Source organism: Argiope bruennichi, chromosome 9 (assembly GCF_947563725.1).
Source record: "Argiope bruennichi chromosome 9, qqArgBrue1.1, whole genome shotgun sequence".
In the NCBI taxonomy this organism is placed as follows: Eukaryota; Metazoa; Arthropoda; class Arachnida; order Araneae; family Araneidae; genus Argiope; species Argiope bruennichi.
In genome coordinates, this window is record NC_079159.1 from 16,714,040 (window position 1) to 16,728,398 (window position 14,359).

At 26.9% G+C, this 14,359-nt stretch overlaps 1 protein-coding gene across 2 annotated transcripts in view; it reads right to left on the reverse strand.

The window, feature by feature from the left end:
- Window positions 1-13,942, reverse strand: part of LOC129983588 (acid-sensing ion channel 5-like) — a 62,821-nt gene extending 48,879 nt beyond the window's left edge. Inside the window, exons 1-5 of one of the 2 annotated variants that reach the window (XM_056093117.1) lie at window positions 13,797-13,942; window positions 11,757-12,056; window positions 10,855-10,975; window positions 10,633-10,769; window positions 7,412-7,533 (exon numbers count right to left, since the gene is read on the reverse strand). In XM_056093117.1, the coding sequence (XP_055949092.1) occupies window positions 7,412-7,533; window positions 10,633-10,769; window positions 10,855-10,975; window positions 11,757-12,025 (649 nt within the window). In that variant the 5' untranslated portion in view covers window positions 12,026-12,056; window positions 13,797-13,942. The remainder of the gene's footprint in view (window positions 1-7,411; window positions 7,534-10,632; window positions 10,770-10,854; window positions 10,976-11,756; window positions 12,057-13,796) is intronic. The other variant, XM_056093118.1, reaches the window with a different exon arrangement.
- Window positions 13,943-14,359: the final 417 nt, after the last annotated feature.

Sequence of the window (14,359 nt, forward strand, 5' to 3'; positions counted from 1 at the left end):
TGAAATACTTTCGAGTAATAAATCGGAAAGAAGATAGTTAATTTTTCAGTTATCCTTTTACATTATCTATTGATTTTATAGGGCTCATTTACTTTTCTTATTCAAATATTTTTATTCTTTTTTTAACTAATTAGATGGCAACCAAAGAAATTAGATTAAAATACCTGAAAAAGACCCAATTTTTTAATAAATTTTAATGCTTTTTATGATTATATTCAGCAAAAATGTACTTAATTTTGACATTATACAAATTAGTCTAATTTTCATTTATAAACTTTAGAGAAGTAGCATTTTGAATGCATTTTATAGCTTATAAAATCATATCAATTATGCATACTAAAATTAGCCATTTCCAAATGAATTTCGAAATTGTTCTTATAACTACATTGGCAACAAAACATCCAATCTTTTTGGGGAGGAGGGACAAAGTGTGCGTGCATAATTCAGGCTCCAGCTTTTAGTGGGATCGCCATGAAGATAAAACATGAATATGTTCAATCGATTTTCAAAGTCAAATATGGTGGAAAGATGAAACAATTATTAAGATAGGAGCAAGAGATGGGTGCATATTTCTGGTTTCAGTTTTTTAGTGGGGTCGTTATGGAGATAAAACATGCATGTCTTTATGCAATTTTCAAACTCAAATATAGTGGAAAGATGAAACAATTATTAAGATCATAGACAGGGGTTAACAACAAGCACTTAGTGATTATTCCTGGCATCATTTCTTGAAATTTGCCTTTTTAATTAATTTTTACTATTTTAATAATTTTTATTAACAATTAGAATATTGACTAATATTAGTGAATTTTTAATAAAAAAAATTGTTATTTTATAATTAATTTCAATTAAAATTTAATTTTGAAATAATTTTTATCAATTTCTTTACTTCTATTCTTAACAGAATTTTTTTGGTGGATTTTAATTTGGCGGATTCAGCGACTACTTATCACTACAATAATAGCTAAAGCTTGCAAGTTGAAAAAGAATAGCTGGTATGAATCATTGAGTATAAATTCTGATATACAAGATGATCCACTAGCTTACATGATGATCTTTGCCGAAAATGATGGGTATCAGCTAAAGCTTGCAAGTTGAATAAATATAGCTGGTGTGAATCATTATGTACAGGTAAATAGTCATGAATATAAATTCTGATGTACAAGATGATCCAAATCAAACACGTTTTATTTAGGTACATTCAAAAACTTCTGGGCCGAATTACAATTTTATTTTGTACTCGTATTTTTCGGAGTACAAGGTTTCTACTTCTGAAGAGTAAAAATAACATTTTGATCAATACAAGAAAAATGATGCTGTTGTGGAAATAAGTATTTATTTTTGTGAAATAACTCTTCTATTATAAGAAAATGAGGAGATGTTAAAATCTAATTATGTTATTTTTATTGATTTAAATATCACTTGTAAATTATCTATATCGCAGTATCTATATTCAAGCCACCGTTTCTCGATGTGCAAACACGCGCAGGGAAATGAATATTTTTTAGTTATTATGTTTTCGAACAGATAGACATAATGCCAAAAATGTGCTTTTCGAACTCAGGGAAGCCTAAAACAAAAAAATTCTTCAAAATTTTGATTTCCAGTTTTTTTTTTTTTTTTTTTTTTTGGTGATTACAATACTTTTCTTAACATTTCGTATACTAGGAAGTAAAAAAAGATGGAAATCATTAAAGACACGACAAGATGAAAGTGACTGCAAAATGGCTTGATATAAATATGTGTCAATGTTAAGGTTATTCTTTAATAAATGATTATATTTTTCTTAATTATACATCTTGATATTTAAGGCTTCCTCACGAAAGTATATTGGAACTTTAAATTGCGATAGGCGTTTAAGCTATGATATTTTAATAGTTTTATACATACTATTTTCTTGTGTGCATCACCTACTAATCGAAATTAATCTCGTGAGAAAAAAAAAATAGCTACTTATAGGAAACAATTGTTCAGGTTGTATAACATCTAAACGCACTCTCATAAAAGGGATATTTGATTACAGTGCTAAACTTGTGCTTATTTACAGTACATTAAATGAAACCGTTTAGCTACATATTAACTGGATTCGCAAAAAAAAATTGCAATTGTTTAGTAATATATTGTTTCTAAATTTTCCAATACAGAACATCTTTAATACATTTTATAAAAATATTAATAAAGTTACAATAAGAAAGCAAAGAATATCAAAAAAAAAATCTGCATTTCTTAATCAATACTAATAATAATGCTCAATATGTGTGCGTGTGTGTGTGTCTGTTGGCGCTCTACAGGCCAGACTGCTTGACCTACAGCTACCAAATTTGGCATATGTGTACTTTGGAGATCGGGAATGTGCACTTAGGAGTGATTTTTTAAAATTTTTAATTAGAATTTTAATTAATTAAAAATTAAGCAAGATTTCGACTTTTTTCCGCTATCGGAAATATTGCAGCACAAAATTGATTTTTACATCATATTGAAGAACAAAAAGTTATCTTTTCAATGATATTAATGCTTTAACCAACAAATTAAATTTCTACTTTTAATGATTTTTAAAAAATAATTAAATTATATATTGTCACTAGGTTCTTTAGTGTGGAACTCAATGACGCACACAAGAAGCAGAGTTAAACCAATTTATTAACTCAACTCTGAAATCAGAACACAGTGACTGACAGATCTTCTGCTTTTATACTAGCAGAGAAAGTTCCAGAATACTTTTCTGGAGACAGTAAGAAAAGTCCAGAACACTTGTCTGGTAAACTAAAGAAAGGTCCAGAATTTTTTGGAACATGAGATAAAGGGAAACATAAAATCAAGGAATTAAATATTTACACAAACTGTGAATCGCATTGTCTCTAGCGGGATTCGAACTTACAATCTCTGGATCAGTGTTATGACCATTCAGCCATAGAGAGTCGACTGCCTCTTTTCAGTGCGGCAATATTTCTACAATTTAAATTGATAGATTGAAATGGGATGAGAATGGGATTTTTGGCAACAAAGGCCGTTATCCCCTAATGCTAAAAGAGTTCGTTCGATAGATATTAAAAAAACTTCAGAGATTGATGAAGGATCCGAAGATATGCTTTTTAGAAACAGCTTTTTGAATAAACGTTCTGAATGAAGAACAAAAATGAAGATCAATAATAAGTTTTGAAAAAAAATTTGACCTATGAGTTGCTCATTTGGAACAAAACAAGATGATATGTTCAATGTTATTTTCATGATTACAAACTTGGTTGTGAGGATAATTGAGTAGACTAAATCTATTGAACAGAGCTGGAGCTATAATCATCCGGTTAAAAGACATGCAGTTATGGTATCTTTTCTTTTATTTTTGAGCCATGGATTAAGGTAAAACATAGTGGGAACATCGCCAATAGATCCTTGAATTTATAAAGTTATGATGATTTCAATTTTGTGAAATTCAAACTCATCCGTCAAAATATCTAATCGCGTTCTTTTGCCAATCTTAAAATTAAGATAAAAAATGCTTTTATTAAAATCATAAATTCAGAAATTGGATTTTCTCTTCCGATTATATTTCATAGTAATTTAATTTATACCCACAATAATTTATTGCAGAATGCTTAAGTTAAAGTCAGATTTTTAAGTAGTAAATTATTGATAGAAACTGAACTTTCAAATTTTTTATCTATCTATACTTACAATAAAGCTCAATGTGTGTGTGTGTGTGTGTGTGTATGTGTGTTGGCGCTCTACTAGCCAGTTCGTTTGACCTACAGCTACCATATTTGGCACATACATACCTTGGAGATCGGAAATGTGCACCTCGGAGTGATTCTTTAAAATTTTTGATTAGAATTTTAATTAATTGAAAATTACTCGAAATTTCAGTGTTTTCCCTCTATAACTTCCGAAAATATTACAGCACAAAATTTATTTTCATATCAAACTCAAGTTCAAAAGATTATCTTTTTAATGATACGAACCAACAAATTAAATTTCCATTATTAAGGAATTTATAAAAAAATAATTTATTCAGATTTTTCAACAATTTATTTCGCGCAAAATAAAAATAAAATTTTACCTGCGCGAGCACATTAAGCGTGAAAAAAATTAGCTTTTATCAATATGTTGCCAACATATTGAAAAAGCTCAAATTAAAAAAATAATTTAACTATCTTCGCAAATTCAACATATAAAAGTGTAATTTTCAGCACGTGTCTATATGAAATGAAATAAATCGGAAATATGATTTTTCTAAAAAGTAAACGCAAAGAAATGTTTTCTATTACTTTTACAATATATACCTTATTAATTCAATAAATCAGTTTTATTTAAGGTAAACTTGGTTTAATATATATCCTTTTAGTTCAAGGCCCAACGGTTAATTTGTAAACTTTTAATAATAGAAATAAATGTATTAAAATGTCTAAATGAAATAAATAATTATATTTTATGTAACTTGTATCAATAAAGGCTCTAATATTTTCCAATGTTTAGCTTTTATCTCGATTATCTGCTCTGTCAATCATAATTAATAAAATATTCTTGAGACACTAATATTTTAAACAAAAAGATTTGCATTCCAATGAAATAAATCAGTCATTAAAACTGACTGATTTATAAAAATTTAAATATCATCATTAAATAAAAACGGGCGATGTTAGAGCACTTCATCGACAGTCTCAAAGATGATATCCCAATCTGCGCACTCAGGCTTGCTCAAGACTGATTGGCCTAAGATTGTAAAAATGTTAATTGTTCTAAACTATTTCATTCAAAACTTCATAAATCAATTATATTTAATAGCAGAAAGAAATGTCCATTTATTTATTTAAAAGTTGAAATGTCAGGAACATTTCGAGGAATATGTTTCCTTAGGGCGGAAGGACTTTATAAAATTTAGACTTCATAATTTTTGAAGTATATTTATAGACCAAAACAAAATAAAGTATTTTTAATCATTTCATTTAAATCATAATGAAAGTAAAACTAAAAACTGAATTTTATGATGAATCTGAGAAATTTTTGTTGAATAATTCTTGAGGTATTGCATAAATTAAGAAAATTACTCTGTAGTGCACATGAGACTTAATTGCTGAACGACTCTGTTTTCAATACTCATTTTAAAAAAATTCTTTGGTTTCAATAAAAAAATATATTATTTCATATTAATTGTAATTTATTCACTTCCACATTGACGGATAATTAGAGAAATACATAGTATATTATTATTATATAGTATTATTTATAATTGAATGAGTGATTTATATGACTATCAAAATTTGAAAACTTAAAAATATTTTGATAAAGTAGCTGATAAAAAAGTTACATAAAATATTTCATTGAAAATAATAAAGAGCATTAAGATTGGCGGACCGACTGGTCGCCAAAGACTGCTAGTTATTAATAATTTGAACAAGAGATAAATTAAACGAAAAAAAAATATACGTCTTTCAAAAAATTATTTTTTTTAAATTTTCATATATGCAAGCAGGTTTTATTTCCTAGGATAATATATTCCAGTGTTGCTGAGGAAATATATTCAAATTAATAATTTAATTTAATTTCAACTAATTGGATTTTTAATTAAGCTTTCGGAAAAATAGATTGCAGCTATATATAATCCTCCTTCTATGAAATATATGACGCTAAAGCTAACGCTTAACGCTAAGACTGGACGATAACTGAATTTCATTATCTCGATATATCATGCAAGAAAAATTGGTATTTCTCGTTATATTGCGATTTCATTATTTATTTATTACAAAAATATATTATAAATAACGTATATTAACATATATACTGGCTTATAACTTCTCCAAAAAAGAAGAATTTTGAGTTATTTTGTTTATTTTTATTTATATCATAAAAATATTCTCATTTTATAATTTGTATTCCTCATTTCATAATGATATTAAAATCACTTCAATAGAGAGTGCTGCAATAACATTTTGTTTGAACGATATCTGCATTTCATAATTTATCATAACATTCTATTTTATTTATAATGAGGTAATTTTAAAATGTTATCTTCTTTAATGGCACTTTAGAAAATATCATTCCCTTCTATCCTTCACGTGCACGCGAAACATTTTTGCCTTTCATTCGTTAAATTGAATAGTTTCGATGACTCACGAATTCGAAATGTAAAATCTAATATCATAAAAAATTAATTCGGCATATGAATAACATAATTTTTTATTTAAAAACTATTAGAGGGAGACTTAATTTAAATATGCAACTAGAATTTTAAATCAGTTTGTAGACAAAATGATTACAACTAAAGAAACTTAAACATAATTTAAAATTTTAGGAATCAAAAAGAAATAAAAGTAATGATTCCTGAATGTGCATGAAAAAAAAGTATAATAGAGTGTAAGCGAATTTATGAAAGAATAGTTCAATATGTTAAAAGTTTTAGATAAGTCTTTCAGTTCTGAGCCAATAAGAATATATAAATAAATAAAAAATATCCCTATATACATCATTCACATAAACTCATCGAAAACAAATAAAATCCAAACAAAACATTTATGTTACTAAATATTAATACCCTTTCCAGTTATTCCATCAATATTTAGGTATATTGTAAAAATCGAATTATAAAATTGGAAAATTAGAATAAAAAGCGTTTTATAAAAAGAGAATTATAGTTTCAAAAGCTACAACTAAAAAATTCACTTTATTATTAAGATATAATAAAGTATTGTAAAATTCCGTATATATTTAATCGGGACAAAAATAATTTAAAACAAAAATATCTTAAAAATATATTAAAATATCGTAATAAAAATATCTTAAATAAAATAATTTTTTTTGGACAATTTAATCGATAATGTAACTTCAAAATTATTTTCCTGACAAAGTAATCGTTTTATAGCTACATTATCATAATATTATCCTGAATCATGACAGTTACCCCTTTTTCTTTACTATGTCTATGAATTATTACTAAATTCTACAGAGTTTTATTCACATTATGGTAGCTTGTAAACGCTACTTGGAAGTCTTGGTTCAGTTTTGGAAGGAATTTTTCAATTTTAGTAAATTAACAAACTTTGCATTCTCTTGTAAGACATATTATTGTTACAAAGCTTTAACAACTAATTTTCATTGATGAAGTATTTGTTACATTGTTATACTAATCACATCTTTCATGAAGTGAACTAGTTTCATACAAGAATTTCTTGGGAAACCAAAATTATATATTAAGGCATAGTTAAGCTTACTTTTGAGAATCAAACCATAAATATAATGATTATTTAAATAATAATAGGCTATAGCAGTGCCTTCAAGGGCATCACCTATTATATGGAAATTAAATGACGCGTACTCATGAAATATAAGAAAGTTAAATAACATATCATATTATGCCTGAATTAAAAAACATTAAAAAAAAGCCCATAATCATTTACGGTATGAAAGTTAAAGGACTCACTTTTAGGAACCGGTAATGTATGCTGACGTAAAGCGTTGCTGCCGATAGTTGAAAACAGGGTGTAACAATTTCTATAACCATTGTTGCCGTCAGATAACATCATATGAATGGTATGATTTGTGCTATACGCAAAATAAAAATGAAGAAAAAAATCCCATTAAAAATTGCATAGTAAAATTTGAACAAAATAAATAATTTATAGCGTTCTTAAACATATGCAAAACAATCAGTTTCAAAGTTGTGAAAAAAATCATTAAAAGCTTCAAGTTATATAATGCAAATCAATTAGATTTATATGTATTCTTTATTTATAGTTTTGTAGTCGCATTCTACTAAATTCTTTTCTTTTTCCGAAAGAATCAATTTAGAATATTCCATCGCATAATTTTTAGAATTTTACGAATGTTTTGGAAATTTTTTATACAGATGTTTTTTATCTATATCTATACTTATAATAAAGCTCAATGTGTGTGTGTGTGTGTGTGTGTGTGTGTGTGTTGGCGCTCTACAGGCCAAATCATTTGACATACAGCTATCAAATTTGGTACATGTATACCTTAGAGGTCGGGAATGTGCACCTGGGGTCCCTTTTTTTGAAATTTTAATTAGAATTTTAATTATTAGTTAAAAACTAAGTTTCCCGCCAAAAAAATCTTCCATTTTCCCCACCGCCAACTTTTCCGCCAAAAAAATCTTCCATTTTCCCCACCGCCAAATGAGTAAGGCTTCAGTTATATTTTTCTCCCAACACAATTGAGGCTAGGGTTAACATTTTTCGGCGGATTATTTCAAACGATTCTGTTTATTTTCTTCATGTTTTATGCATTTAAAATTAAACATTGTTAATTAATCCATGTTTCAGATTCATTCTGAAGTACTTTTGAATTAAAATAACACAGAATAAAGGAAATTAAAAATGTATAATTCTGCATAGCGTTACCCCAACTGGTGTAGAAAAATTCACGTATTTGCGTTAACGTAACTGGCGAAGAAAATTCACGATGCGCATTGTTTTCTGACTGTTGACATGACAACGAACGGATGATTTAAATTATTTTTAGGTTAGTTGCATGCTTTTTTAAGTAAATTGTATTTATGTTAGTTATATATTTTTTGTATATGCTTATAGTTTTAAGTACATCGTTTTTTAAGTAGCTTTTTTTAAGCTGTTTTCAATGATTTAAATTATTTTTAGGTTAATTGCATGCTTTTGTAATTAAATTGTATTTATGTTATATACTTTTTTGTATATGCTTATAGTTTTAAGTACATCGTTTTTTAAGTAGTTTTTTTAAATCTGTTTTCGACCGATTATTTTTAAACGATTCATTTTATTTTCTTAGTGTTTGATGCATTTAAAATTAAACATTGTTAATGAATCGATCTGTTCATGATGAATCTGAGAAATTTTTGTTGACAAATTCTTGAGATATTACATAAATTAAGAAAGATATTCTTTAGTGCCCATAAAGTTTAAACGTTCAGTGACTCTATTATCAGTAATCATATTATTAAAAAAATGCTTTGTTTCAGTAAAAAATATTATTATATTAATTGCAGATTAATCATTTACACTTTAATTTAAAGCATAAATTCTACGAGGGGTAACAGAAAATTAGAGAGACACATATCACGTTATGACTGAAGGCTTTTATAATATTAGGAGTGCATTATATGACTATCAAAATTTGAAGTTTTAAAATATTTTGCTGAAGAATCTATTAAAGTTGGAATTGCGTAAAATATTTAATGGTACGACCGGAGTTTAACCCCCTGCTTGGAGCAATTTTTAAAAATATCCAACAACGGCCTTGCGAAATATTCAAAAGCAAAAGAGCAGATGATCAATTATAGTGCATAATAAAGATTGCCAGCTTTGGCGCGTTATCTCAACTTGGCAAAGAAGGGGGTTAAACTCCGGTTCAACCTATTTAATTATTAAAATTTAAACGAACATTAAGATTGGCGAACCGGCTGGTCGCCAAAGGCGGCTAGTAAAATAATAAATTGCAAATTTTACTTTTTTAGTATTTTGAGACAACGAAATAAAAACACGTGACATCTGTGCCATCATAATACATAGCTTTGTATCAGATACATTTGGGGATTCCTTACCCTGTTGCTTAACGCATGCCAGTTTCACAGCAACCCTCTGAAGTTTGCTACATTTAGATTAACTACGCAAATCCTGCTTTGCTATTATGAGAACAATTCGTTCTGGTACCGTTATTGTAAAAGACAATTATAGTTTAATTTATTTGTTTTTCATTTATATCAGAACTGAATAAAGCATTTTTGGCTTAGAGGAAAAATCTTTTTTTTGATTTTTGTAAAGTCGAACAAGACGAATGAAACTAACGAAGGAAATCATGAAAGTGCAAAGTAAAGGAGATATATTTAAATTTACCTATATAAAGCTTGTTGTGTGAAACTTTGGCAGAATTATAAAAAAGCCAATTTGCTTAATTAATAAAAGTTCTAAACTGATTTTCTTTTGATGCCTTTATCTTCATCAATATAAAATGCAATTCTCGGCCCTGACCATTGTTTAATGGAGATGTTAGGAAGACAAATGAACAGACAAATGAAATTATCCAAGAAAATTACTAAATTGGAAGAGAAAAATGTAAAGCTGATTTCCAGATTGTTAAAATGCTCGCAGTTACAAAAATAATCAATACTCTAATGTCTCTTATAATTTTCTCGAGCAAGTAAGAGATATTAAAAAAATTAATATGGTCATAGGTCAAAACATAAATAACATACTGAGCTATTTCATTAGAGTTATATGAATGCTCACAAAACTTCTCTATAAACACAATTGCAGACCTCTTTTATCGGAGAGACCACTGTAACACTTTTAATGGTTCTGGACCAAGACAAACGAACATAAGGTGGGTAATGTGTGGAAATAGGCTTTCGTTGATTAAAAGCTCTTTCAACGATCGATAACGCTCTCGATAACGCCGTATGTGCATCGTGACAATATTTTGTATGCTTATTAAAAGTATTTACTTCCTTTTTTCCCCCTCCAAAAGTTGGCCTAATGAAACTCATAAATTTCGGTTATTTTTACAATAAAATTCTCTTAAATAAATAAAAAAAAACCTTTATTATAAATTAATCCTTAAGATAAGAATAAATATACTTTTAATATAAATTATAGATTAGTCTTTAAAATAAAAATATTTTTAAATATTTAATTATTGCTAAATCTGTACCTGCAAGGGACAAGCCAATTCGTTTGGTCACTGATTCGTTGGCAATACACTAAAGTCTCGTTGCCGAGATGGCCATATTCTTTTAAATAAACTTCAGTGACATCATCCTCTGCTTGTAGAGCTTCACCTTTTGGAAACTAAAATATTTCAAAATTTACGACATGCATATAGTAAAATGTACTATATATTATACAGTTTCTGAAAACTATAAGGAAACGTTACCTCTAAATTGTTTGAACTTTCTAAGCTGCAGAAATCAGGAAAATGTCTGCAAAAATCATTCCTGTTACTCGGTGAGCTGCATCTATCAGGAAATTGTTTACAAAATTCCATTCTTTTTATCCTGAAATTACGCATTTTACATAAACAATAAATTTTAAATAATATGCAGTATACAAAATGCATGATATAAACGAAAAGACATTCGTAAAATAATTCCTCAAATGATTCATTTCCTTAAACATGAATCAGGTGCAGAGTAAATTAAATACTCGATTTTGAAGTCTAAAAATATTTTAAACGCATCGTACATTTCTTTCCGTAGAATTATTCCTTGAATACTAAATGGAAATTTTTTTAAATTTTATCGATTTTTAATAGATTTTTTTAACAGTAAATATACACAAAAATACACAAAAGTTTATTTGTTTATAATTTATTTCCTCACATTCTTCTATATTATAAACCGGGTTTAATAATAAAGTTCACAAAGTTTCCCGAATATAATTATTTTCAATACCTTATTGACAAGCAAGCACGAACATTAAAGAAAACATATCGCGACAAGAATACAGACGAAGATGCATAAGAATTTCTGACGAAAATATAAAGTTACAGTTAAATGTCAGTAACGAGGCAGACGATTCTTTTTCTCCCACTTCGTCAGAAATATTTTTATTTTATGTAAATTCAAAAGTTCGCCTTGCTTTTTTTAACGATGCGAGAGGTTTTTTTCAGTGATATAGAAAAAGAGCGAAAAGTTTTTCACCTACAGCATTTTGTTTTAAGATTAAAAAAAAAATTATTTCATTTTATATTATTTAAGATGTTTCCAAAATTTTTAAAACTTTAATAAATAGAAATGAAATAAATATATGGATTAATTAATACATGAGTATACTAACCCATTCAGATTGCAGTAAGTTATAGCTGGCGATTCAATAACTTCTGGATATTCAACATCAATATCCAAAACCGTTGGATAGTTCCAAAAGATTTTTAGAAACTCGGTCGTTTGGTACACGAAACCTATGAGGGAGCAAATCAACACCATTGATTTGAAAACTTTTCTAGTTATACTGCGAGCTAGAATAATCTGTGGAATTCCGGTGATTAAAGAATCTTGGAATACTTCCCTCATGTATTGGGCTGTTGAAAGCGTTCGTTTAGACATTTTTGGAGACTTCTAGAAGAGATGGTAAAACCTAAGAAAAATACAAATAAATTTGAGGAAAAAAATAATATGTAAAAATACAACAAATAAAAGCCAAAAATGACACAAAAAATTTATTTTACTGTGGATTTTTTTTTAATTATGGAGTACTGGTCTACGTTGCTGATCTGTTTTTTAGCATATCATTTTTATTTAATTTCAATTCAATAATTTCAATTGAATCGCCAAACGATGTTTTAAATACTAACACAATGCAAAAGCAAAATATGACGACAGGCAACAAATGAATTTATTCAAAATTATTTGGAATCCTAAATATATTTGTAGTTTAGTTTTTCTTTGTAGGTTTGCAATTACGTTCTTATAAAAAAATTCTTTTAAAAACAATTTATATCAGGTGAATATTCAAAATCATATGTAGTGATATAGAAAAAATGCGACCGTTTAATTTCAAATCCGATTTCAATTTCAGAAATTTTTCACCAAATCTATAAAGTGTCAAAAAAAATGGCAGCAACTGTGCTTTAATTTCCTTTAATTTTTTTTTAGAGGATTTCATAATATTTTTTTAAGAATATTCAAACTTCTATTCCGAAACATCTTAGTTTGACAATGTCTTGGGGTTTGATAAGCTTATTTTTCTTTTATTTTTAAAAATGTATGATTAATATGTATCAGCAGTTGCCTATATATATATATATATATATATAAATGCATTTAATATGGTCGCAACACACAGTTACAAAGCAATGAGAATTATTGTTAAAAAACATATTAAAAATATTTTAAGAATTTATTTAAATACGAGAAAAACTGCAGAAAAATAAAATTTATTTTACAAAAAAAGTCATTTTTTTTTAAATTTTAAGGTAGCACTTGAATATTTTTTGTGCAATAATAAGTTACGAGGTTATTGATGAAAACTATTAGAACTTTGATTCATTTTTAATTAAAAATAGAATTAAAATTTCTGTGGAACCTATCTTAGCAAGCTTCTATTGTAAAAAAAATATCCCCAAATAAGTAATTGGTAGTTCCTAAATTAATAGTGCATTCTGTACAGCGTTTTGAAAAAAAAAAATTCAGCACACATAATGTATGATAAATTTACAAACAGTATGTGCGTCTACAACAAACATTTTCATGTTAAAATTTGTTGAATATATTAAAATCTACATGTAATACATTGGAATACACAATTTCTTATTTTATTGCATTCTTTTTATATTAAATAAGGAAAATGTCGTCGGAACTAATTATCTAAAATTAATTTTAATAAAAGAAGCATTTAATTTTAGCTTGCATATAAAATGTATTTTCAAAGGATTGCCTGCGATATTAGTCCTAATTTCTTGGAATATTTTTAATTCTTTTAAAAGCTTTTAAGCCTGAAAATTTATTTTAAAAGATTATTTGCGCTAAAAGCTGCAATTTCTTGTATTTTAAAGTAATTGCACGAGATGTTTAAATAGCTCAATTTTCTAATTTTATTGAAAACGAGATTTTAAAAACAGTTTTTAAATATTTCGTTTGAGTTATAATAAAAAAATGTCTAGTAATTATTAATTAAATGTTCATTTAATGTAGTAGACTTTTAAGTATGTTTTATTCATTTCTGAACAAATATGTATTTTTAACTGTATTTATAAAACATGTAGTTTCTAAGAAATTATTTTATATTGGAAATGCGAGTCATATAAGATACATATTTTATTTGTAACATAAATTTAAATATACATCAATGTTTCATTAAATATTACAGTGAACTTACCTTTAAGCATTTCTCCAACAGAGCTCTCTTTTCTATGTAGATATTATTGCAGGAAATGGAAGTTAACGAAATATAATTGTATAGTCAAGTTGGAAGACATCGTAACATCTGGCGAGTATTAGAAGTTGACAGCTGCAATTGTATTGAGAAATAACCTCATTCCTTTTCCATATAAAAGAATGATAAAAAAAATACATTCTCTAAAATCTGTTCAGTTTATAAATTTTAATGTTTCTTTCTAAATTTAAAGTAAATATTTTCTTAAAATTTGTCAAAAGTGAGAATAATGACTTTAATTTCTGAAACTTGCGGAATAATATGTAAACGATTTTAATTAAATCGTTTGCATATTATTTAGTAGCAAAATATTTTAATTTAATAGTAGCAAACGATTTTAATTTAAAGAATTGTCAGATGAATGGCAATTTATTTATTTGGATGGCAAAAAATTAAAAAAAATAAGAACAATTACTATGAAGTAAATTCTTATATGAGTTCTTTAATTTTATACTCTAAATTTTAAAAGTGCTTTGTATTATTCAAATTTCAAACAAATTAATGCT